Source organism: Oncorhynchus gorbuscha, linkage group LG18 (assembly GCF_021184085.1).
Source record: "Oncorhynchus gorbuscha isolate QuinsamMale2020 ecotype Even-year linkage group LG18, OgorEven_v1.0, whole genome shotgun sequence".
In the NCBI taxonomy this organism is placed as follows: domain Eukaryota; kingdom Metazoa; phylum Chordata; class Actinopteri; order Salmoniformes; family Salmonidae; genus Oncorhynchus; species Oncorhynchus gorbuscha.
This window is the reverse complement of record NC_060190.1, coordinates 60,756,135-60,766,429: the sequence shown is the minus strand read 5'-3', so window position 1 is coordinate 60,766,429 and position 10,295 is coordinate 60,756,135. Positions and strand designations below refer to the sequence as shown.

At 41.6% G+C, this 10,295-nt stretch overlaps 1 protein-coding gene across 4 annotated transcripts; it reads right to left on the bottom strand.

Moving 5' to 3' along the window:
- Positions 1-4,039: 4,039 nt before the first annotated feature.
- On the bottom strand, positions 4,040-9,436 carry LOC124003642 (activity-dependent neuroprotector homeobox protein-like). Of its 4 annotated transcripts, none has more exons than XM_046312126.1 (4): positions 9,075-9,436; positions 7,665-7,781; positions 7,371-7,463; positions 4,040-6,947 (listed from the first exon to the last, which is right to left on the bottom strand). In XM_046312126.1, exons 2-4 carry the CDS (start codon positions 7,770-7,772, stop codon positions 4,752-4,754), a joined length of 2,397 nt encoding a protein of 798 aa, XP_046168082.1. In that variant the 5' UTR covers positions 7,773-7,781; positions 9,075-9,436; the 3' UTR covers positions 4,040-4,751. The 4 variants fall into 4 exon arrangements, with proteins under 4 accessions (XP_046168082.1, XP_046168083.1, XP_046168081.1 ...); XM_046312127.1 differs by having other exon boundaries at positions 9,401-9,422; XM_046312125.1 differs by lacking the exon at positions 9,075-9,436 and adding an exon at positions 8,023-9,051 and having other exon boundaries at positions 7,665-7,862.
- Between the last annotated feature and the right edge of the window lie 859 nt (positions 9,437-10,295).

The window sequence follows — 10,295 nt, the reverse complement described above, 5'->3', positions numbered from 1 at the left end:
GGAAGTTGAGATCGTGTTCAAATTATCGCGGGCAGATTATCCGTGTTCAGATATTTATGTCAACGTGTTCCCCCCAACATTTTGGAGTATAATCTCTAGTATAGAGAGTGGTGCAGCGTCTAATGCACTGCATCTCAGTGCAAGAGGTGTCCCTAGTTCAAATCCAGACTGTATCACATCAGGTTGTGATTGGGAGTCCCATAGGGCTGCGCACAATTGGCCCAGGTTTGGCTGGGGTAGGCGTCATTGTAACTAAGAGTGTGTTCTTAACTGACTTGCCTAGTTAAATAAAGGTAAAATATATACAGCACCAGTCAAATGTTTGGACACATTTTTACTATTTTCTACATTGTATAATAACCACACATGCAGAGATCATCTGTTCACCTACTCTGCGTCTCACAAAGACACAGAAGCTCAAACCAAAAATCAAACATTTGCACTCAGACCAAAGGACAGATTTCCACCGGTCCAATGTCCATTGCTCGTGTGTCTTGAACCAAGCAAGTCTCTTCTTATTATTGGTGTCATTTAGAAGTGGTTTCTTTGCAGCAATTTGACCATGAATGTGATGCCCGAGATGTGTCTGTTATTTGAACACTGATGTATTTATTCGGGCTGCAATTTCTGACGCTGGTAACTAACAAAATCATCCTCTGCAGCAGAGGTAACTCTGGGTCTTTCCTGTGTTGGTCCTCAAGAGAGGCAGTTTCATCATAGCGCTTGATGGTTTTTGGGACAGCACTTCAAGAAACTTTCAAAGTTCTTGACATTTTCCATATTGACTGACCTTCATGTGTTAATAAGGTAATGGACTGTCATTTCCCTTTGCTTATTTGTTCTCTACATAAATAGGACTAACTTCTGTATACCACCACTACCTCGTCATAACACAACTATTTGGCTCAAACGCAGCAAGGAAAGAAATTCCACAAACTACCTTTTAACAAGGCACACCTGTTAATTTAAATGCATTCTAGGTGACTACCTCATGAAGCTGGTTGAGAGAATGCAAAGAGCGTGCAAAGCTCTCAAGGCAAAGGGTGGCTACTTTGAAGAATCTAAAATATATTTTGATTTATCACTTTTTTGGTTACTACATGGAATCATGTGTTTTTTCATAGTTTTGATGTATTCACTATTATTCTACAATGTAGAAAATAGTACAAATTAAAACCATTGAATGAGTAGTTGTGTCCAAACTTCTGACTGGTACTGTTAGGGTTGCACATTTTGGGGAATATTCAGAGATGGAAACTTTCCATTGGAATTAACAGGAATCTATGCAATTAACATTAATACAATTTAAATGTAGATTATTTTTGCATTGGATACATTTACCATATCATATGGAGGCAGAAACATAAACCTTTTACCTTATAAGTAGACAATTGCAAATTAAATCCTTCAAATAAATAAAATAATTAGTTACGAATTGAACTTTAATTAAATGAGTTGACTCTTCACATAGGATGATTTCACTGAAAAAAAGAAAGGGAATATTGAATCATCCCCAATGATCCATCGCATCTCCCCAAAAACATTTTCAACATACATCTGTAAAATGAAAGCCTAGAAACTAAAGCTTTGGTTGTCTTCCTCTCAGGCTTCCATGTCTTCTCCCTCGACCTACTCAATGTCCACCTCTTGAACATCAGAGGCCTCATCTTCATTGTCACTTTCCAACTTTGGGGATGGCAACCAATTTTTCAACCCTTGTATTGGTCAGCCTGTTGCGTGCCTTTGTGTGTGTGTTCCAAAACAAGGACCAGTTGCACTCTGAGGCAGCTCATGGTGGGATTTGGAGGATGGTGGAGGCAACAGGGGAAAGAGCCTCAGATTCAAAGTCCCTTCCACCAGGTGGCTGATGAGATATGTTGGCACGACTGCCATATTGCATATCCATCCCAAAGCCCTTGCTTGGAAGTGTACTTCGCCATACTGCCAAGAACCTTGCCCTCATCCAGGCCAAGGTGGCGAGACACTGAAGTGATGACACCATAGGCCTGATTGATCTCTGCACCAGACAGGATGCTCTTGCCAGCATACTTGGGGTCCAACATGTACTCTGTATGGGCTTCAGGCAGAAGTGTTCACGCTTTTTGATGCATTTCAGAACTGCAGTTTCCTCTGCTTGGAGCAACAGTGAAGTGGGCAGGGTAGTACAGATTTCTTCTCTTACATCTGCAAGCAGAGTCTGAAAATCAGACAGGACGGCATGGTCTCCCTCAATCCATGCAATGGCTACTGCTATAGGTTTCAGGAGTTTCCGTCTGCTTACCACTCCCCCAAAATAAATCATCCAGGAGGATCCTCTGAACAAGGCTGTTCATATCGGCAGACAGTGATATGGCCATTTCTTGGAGACTCCTTCCCCTCCAGGACTGTCAAACATGATGACAACAGCACCCCAACAGATGTTGCTGGGCAGCTTTAATGTGGTGCTCTTTTTCTTTTCAATTTACTCAGTGAAGTAAATAAATTGCTGCTATAACTTGACCCTTCACATACCAAACCATTTCCTTGGCTCGCTTGTAGAATGTATCCATTGTTTTCAGTGACATGATGTTCTTGAGGAGCAGATTCAATACATGAGCAGCACAGCCAATAGGTGTGATGTGAGGGTAGGACTCTTCCACTTTAGACCAAGCAGCCTTCATGTTTGCAGCATTGTCCGTCACCAGTGCAAATACCTTCTGTGGTCCAAGGTCATTGATGACGGACTTCAGCTCATCTGCAATGTGGAGACCGGTGTGTCCGTTGTCCCTTGTGTCTGTGCTCTTGTAGAATACTGGTTGAGGGGTGGAGTTGATGTAGTTAATTATTCCTTTCCCACGGACATTCAACCACCCATCAGATATGATTGCAATAATCTGCTTGACCTTCACTTGAACTCTGCACCCAGCAAATTAGTAGATAAAGCATGCCTGGTTGGAGGGGTGTATGCTGGTCGAAGAACATTCAGAAATCTCTTCCAATACACATGGCCTGTGAGCCGAGGTGAACCAGTTGCATACAACTCGAGCAAGACATTAATCAGCATTTCTCTGATTACATTGCTCCATTGAGAAAAAAAACTTGATTCCAGGAGGACCATGAGCTGTTGCTATCGATAAGGTGTCCGATTCATCATTTTCACCTTGAATAGAAGTAGAGGGACTTTTGTCAGAGGTTGCTTGTTGTGAGCACTGAGGAAACTTTATGCACTTGGCCAGATGATTCTGCATCTCACATATGCATTCTTCACATATGATTTGGCACAGTATTGGCAAATGTACACAACTTTTCCTTCTACATTAGCTGCAATGAAATGTCTCCACACATCAGATAGTGCCTGTGGCATTTCCCTGTACAGATTAGGGGGAAAAAAATTAGTAAAACAATATATATAATTCCCATGTACAGATAGTTAGGCAGTTATACTCCTTTGTATGATACATTATTTAAAATGAAACCTGTATGGAAACAGGTTAATTAACACTCAGTTAGCAGGCTCAAGCAAGTCCAAATCCACATGGTAGCAAAAACTGACTTGCAGAAATTAACAAGTTAGAAATGCTTTAAAACACTTTGCTGTAAGCTACCATTTACTATTAACAAAAAGATAATGCATGTCATACAAAATATATTCACCCCAACCATTATTGTAATCAAAACTTACCAGAAAGCAAGTAGTCCTTTGCTCAGACAGTGTAGTAGTGTGGGCTCAATAGCATCTCATTAGCATGCAAGATCTTGAGAATCAGCTGTACATGTGATGGAAGAGTGCACTGTGCATGCAGAGGGTTGCAATTCCATTGAATTGAGGTTAGTTTAACCAAAAGATGCCACAAGATCTAAAATTTCCTTGTGTATCCCACAAAAAAAGGTTCACTGTTATAAGCTAACCTTTTTGATGAATTTAAGCAAAATTCCCCAAATCCAAGGCTTAAATTCCCATGGAAAATTTACCGGAAAGTTTCCAAACCTAGGTACTGCATATATTTTTTTTATTACAATGGAGTATATTTGTATAATGGAGGGGAACAAAAACATTATATAGTGTTAGTCAAATGAAGGTTCTTTGAAAAAGCTTTATTAAACCAGTTTCTTTGTTTAAACAAAAGTGAACATAGGTATGTATACATTTTACCCTGCTATCTCTAAAATTGAAATGACAATAATACATCATATGGGAGGACAATCCATATGCCTATAAGAAGTGAAAGTTTTTGAATTTTACTTAAAACTGACAGTCTAAATGTATGCATAATCTAATGTAGGCCTACTAAATATGTACAATGTTCCCACCAATATTAGCTACAGACACCATACATTTTCTTTTGCACCATTTCAGTATACCTTTATCTGGAGCCAGAAGTTTTAACAGCTATTTTCTATACTTGTGTAGTTCCTAATTTATGAATGAGTAATTATTTTTTACTTAAACTGAGCATCCCACTGACTTTATGAAGTCTTAAATTGTCCTGTCAGTCTCCCCTACCTTCCCTGACTTTCCTATAACTGAAGAACTGCAGTGTAAGGATTACCTGCACCAAACCCTCATGCTTCCCCTGTACCGCAGGTCTTTTAGGCTGCTCTCATTTTGATGCATCATCTTACCAACCCAAGGCACCTTATTTAGACCTAGAGTCTGTAGTAAACTAACAGAAGGTGATTCAGGTTTTTGATCAACCATCTTGATAAGGGCCCATCTCTATTTTAGGCCCCTCAATGCTTGGAGAGTTCTCTTCTGGCAGGTTTGATTTTCCTTAAGACGTGACATCCACAGATTTTGGTGTGTCAACTTGCCCATTCTCAATGGAACAGTCCTCTGGTTCCGACTCACTATCAGACGAGTCAATAGATATGGGTTCTGTGTAAGTACTTAGCTTGAGGGTACAGTTAATGGTCTCGCATTGCTTTCTTTGGTCTGGGTTAAGTGCCGGCCTAGACTTAAAGGCCTTCTCCACTGATGTGATGGGGAGCTTGGTTTTCTCCTCAAAGTCCATGTCATGCTTCAGTCCCTTGAGTGCCTGCATGTCAAAGCCAAGTAGCACTTTCAATTTCCTGGTCTCACAGTCTCCCTCACATGACCTCCGTCGATTAGCGAAGTGACTGGCAATGTCAGACTTCCAGAGCCACAGGCTTGCAGACAGCTTCTCTTCTTCCTGTGAAGTTAAATAGGGGCAACGATTGAAATAGGTCGTGAGGAAGGCTTTGCGTGCTTCATAAGTCTTGTGCTCATAGTTCCTAGGGTCCAACACTAGATCCACAGCCTCCCCTGGCTTGTCCATACTCATGGGGGAATATACATCATTTTTTATCTTCATCCTCTTGGAGCCAGACATGGGTTGGGAGGGTAGCTGACGCTTTAAGAACCCTGCACCAGAGGAGTTGAGTGTCAAGGCAGACTTTGGTCCCAGGCCCTTCTGGGCCCTTCCCACAGCTCGGCACTGCACAAGGTGCAGAGTGATCGTGGAGGCCACCATGTTGCTAGTATAGACGCCCAAACAGTGGATGCACTTGTATGTCATCTTCTTCTCCACAGGGTGCATTGTCTGAAGCACTTGGTGTCGTTCTCTCAGATGCTGTGACAAGGCATCAGATATAGGACCCTTGAGGATGGTAAAACATAGTGGACATAAGGTCTTGCCAACCTCATTGCTGCCAGATACAGTGGCTTGACTTCTGGCAAGCATGTCTTTCTTATTCACTGGCACCTTTGAAGGCATACTCTTCACTGGAGTGTGGAAGCTGTTCTGGGCATGGGAAGCCATAGACTGCTCCTGAGCAGCTACAGGTTCCTTCATGTTATAGGTTATAACAATAAGCTGTATGATTTTGTTCTTAGCCTGCCCAATCGTGAGGTCGAAAGTAAGCGGGGAGGCGGCTGGAGGACCAACAAAGTCATCTGGATGAGCCTGCCCCACATGATCTAGCATTTTCTCCACATTATTGAAGCTGGCATGACACTGTGGGCAGGTGAGCCCATGAATCAGCATGTGGTTAAGCAATGTGTCACTAGGCAGATATCGGTTGCAAAGCAAACACTTACTGGTGAAGTTGTGGATCTTCATGATATACTTGGCAATTGCCCATACCTTCTTAGCCCTGTGTGCCTTCTCAAAATGAGCACTGTACAGGTTTTCAGGGAAGAGCTCATTGCAGACCGTGCACATTTTCCACTTCTGTGTTTGGGATGTAAGACTAGCATTAGCACCTTCTCCCAAACCAACATTGCCAGGAATGGTCAAACGCTGGCCAGCAATAGAGGACTGACATGTCACATTCTTTAGTCCGGTAGGTCCCTGCTTTAGATGGACCCCTACCATATGGCTAACCTGTTCAGACGTCAGGGTACGACCCCCAGTCACCACAGAACCCTTCTGGGCAATCCCATAGCTTTGCGGTCTGGACACCACAACATTAGCATGTCCAATCATGGTTGTCACCTGAGAGCCAATGCGCTCATGATATTCAATGACATGCTGAACTAGCGCCTCATAACTACGGGTGGAGAACTGACAGCGCTTACAGAGGATGTTGTTGCCGTTGACAGCATTAGCTCCATTTTTGACTGATGTTTCTGAGACCATGGCAACATAGGGTGAGACCACATGCTGGAAGTGCTCCCTGTAGATGTGCCTTCGCACAACATTGTACAGAGGGTCCCGGAAGTTACACTTCTTGCAATAGTACATTGCCTTCTCCACCTTGTTATTTGCCCCCACAGCAGCCCCCTGGTAGCCCCCTAGACCCTGACGTGCCACACTAGATATGTGGAAGACCTTGACATGCGTTTCCATTGTCTTCTTGCTCGCAGTGAAGGTGCAGTAAGGGCAGTTGAGCAAGATGCGGTTCTCAAAGTTGTGCCTGTGGACATTTCGGAAGTGGTTTTTGTAGCCCGAGTAGTACTTGGAAGAGAAGTTGCACTCTGTGCAGCAGAAAGGTTTTGACCGGTACTCCTGTAAAAAATAAATAATAATAAATAAATAAATATATATACATACACATACACACATACACAGGCGAGTTTAATAACGTTGTTTAATTTTTCGAACTTTGTAATCACATTTACAAAACTGAAATGGTTACTCCTTTATCCAAAACTAGTTGTATTTATGATTGTGACAAACAAAGCAGCACTATAATCATTACAAGCCCCAGAATTTTTTTAACATTTATTTGACCTTTATTTAACTAGGAAAGTCAGTTAAGAAGAAATTCTTATTTTCAATGAGGGCATAGGAACAGTGGTTATCTGCCTGTTCAGGGGCAGAACAGCTCTGGTTACTATTCCAACGTTCTAACCACTAGGCTACCCTGCCGCCCCCATAAGGGGTAATTAACTTAATTATCTTGTCCCTTTTCTAGTGTGAGTCATTTACCTGTGTTTTTGAGAATGTCGGATCCCATGAACAAAGTTCCAGACAGAGAGTATTCTTCACATAGTTCTCATCTGGGCAAAATTCTTTGAGGTCCTATGTGAGAGGGACAATTATTCTGATCAGAAATCACAGTACTGTATGCTGGAACTTGTGAAATTAGATTATATGCCTATTAATTTCTACCACAATTTTTTCGGAAGCACAAATATGAGTGAAACTCTTACGTTAGGCACACACACCACACTAAAACCTTAGTGATAGGTAAAAGCTATGACTTGTTTTATTTTCTCTCACCTCCGCTTGCTCCTTACAGTACTCCAGCCCAATGTCACAAAGTGCCGCCTTCACCTGTTTCCTTGCTCTCCGTATCCTAGTGAGGTTGTTCACAGGGAGTTGATACATCTTTCCAGACTGCAAGAATAAATTACAGAGAATTCTATTACTAGTCATGTCAAACTCATATGGCCTGCTCATACCCAAAGCTAGCCAAGTCCTTCTGTAGCTCAGTTGGTAGAGCATGGCGCTTGTAGCGCCAGGGTAGTGGGTTCGATTCCCGGGACCACCCATACGTAGAATGTATGCACACATGACTGTAAGTCGCTTTGGATAAAAGCGTCTGCTAAATGGCATATATTATTATTATTATTATATTACCCCAACTCCATGATGATTTTATCCAGGGTTGATCCGACTAGTTTTTTTTTTCTTCAAACGAACCACTGACTTGCTATGAAGTCAATACAAAAAAGTATTCTTAAACCCTTACCGTGTACCAATTTATCCTCTGATGTTGCGAGCGTTTGTTTGTTGAAACGTTTTAATAAATCATCAAATACAACCGTTACCATGTTGAGATTTAATTGGCACATGCGCATTCGTGCTGACTTGGCATCTTAGAGCTGGTTGTAGCTACTTCATTAACGTCTTGTTAAAAAGTATGCATTTCAGCAAACAAAGAAATGCACGTAGAGGACAAACATTGTAATGTTTGACGTATCGACTGCATAGAGACTCGAATGCGTTGTAAGGTAATACAAAAAACGATAGTCTACATTCAACTCCGTAGATGAAATCGTCGTGGAGTTGAGGTACTTGGCAATAACGTGAAGATTATTTGCATTCGAAGATCATAGCTAAATCAAACAGTATTGATTGGCACAGACATGATGGGACTTCAGTTTTGGGAAAACATTCTCATATATTGGTTTCCTGTACAGCTGAAAAGTCCTTACGTAGCTATGCGGCCGTCACTACTTACCATAGCCACAAAATCATAATTTCTACAATTGATCTTTAAGTGAATTTAAACCTAACCACAGTGCTAACCTTATGACTAACCTTAAATTAAGACTAAAAAGCGAATATGGGCCTAACGCGTTAGCGAATTTAGCTAGCTAACATCACTTAGATCTCTGATGGTTAGTTACAAATCCTTTGTCAAAGGTTGGTTATCTAACTAACATTAATGTCAGCAATCATTATGAAGAGAGGTAAAGAAAATACACAATGGATGCTTGTTAGATACCTTATTTGTTAGCTAGCGTCAGTTTAGCAGAAGGCGAACTGGCTAGCATGCAGTAGCTAGGCAAACGTCTAGCCGAACAACTAGCTAGCCGATGATAGCCAGGCATGTTTGTTCGCTAGTTAACTTGCCGCCATAACTAGTTATACAAAATGCTGCGCCTCAACTCTAACCAATCTTACCTGGTATATCTCCGAACCCAACCACACAAAAACTGGCTGCCCAAATGGTTTGCTGAGATAAATGCTAGCTAACAAGAAACGGTAGCTCGTTGGCTAACAAATGAATCCAACTCAATGATGCGGTTGTTGTTCGTCCTCGCCAAGCCGGTGGTGCTGTTTAGCTAGTTAGCAAAATCTCTGCAATATACGTTAAATTAATTGCTATCTAATAGCCACGATATGTTGGGTGGATTTCTAGTGCATATTTTAGAACATACATGGCCAATTAGACTGTTACAATTGAATCCGACAATCATCAGCACTTCTCTTGAACGTTCCCAACTAACCCGAGCCAAGTCAATCCAAAATGGCGAGGAGGAAAAGACGGAAGTGAATGTTTGGGGGGATAAGTTTTAAATCTACAATATTTTTTTCTGAGATATGTGCTTCCCTTAGTACGGAGTATCTAATTGTTTCAAAAGTCACACCTATGTTTCTTGGGTGTAAAATCAAGGAAAGTGGTCCAAAAGCATCATATATTTTTTACTTTGACTGGACCCACCCATCTATTTCACGACATGTGGGCCCATTGAAAACTAGGCCACAGACAGAACAATGAGCTAGTTATAAAAAGTATTTGACTAGGCTAATACACCCTGACCCTGTGATATAGTTTTAGTTAGTTTTGCCAATTTTTCTCTAGGTTAGCAACTGTAGCCACCACCATGAATAGGCTAATACTATTTAACTAAACAATCTACAGCATGGATGCTCAACAACAAAGCCATGCACTCGGATATTTATTTTTTCAAGAGACTCCCAAGAAATTGGAAGTAGTATCTCACAGATCAATATATAGCTTTACGGATCAATTTGTACAAATCTAAAATAAAAACACAGAACACAATAGTTTAGCTAGTTCAGGAGATTTCTGGGGCAGGTTTTGGATAATTTTGAAGGTACTTCTGGTTCCATGACCTCCAACACAATAGTGCGAGGTCCGGTCATCACCAGCCTGGTGACCTGGCAGTAATCCAGGTGAAGAATGCTTTGCCCATTCACCTGACTCACTTAGGCGTACAATAAGAATTAGGAGAATGTCACAACAAAATAGGCCTACATATTAATATATTACTGTGTGTGGCACTATGTTTGTGTTACCTTAACCCCTGCAGCAGCAGCAGAGCGTCCAGGATCGACTGCCTGGACGTAAACTGGGGCCATACCTCTGACCACAAAGCC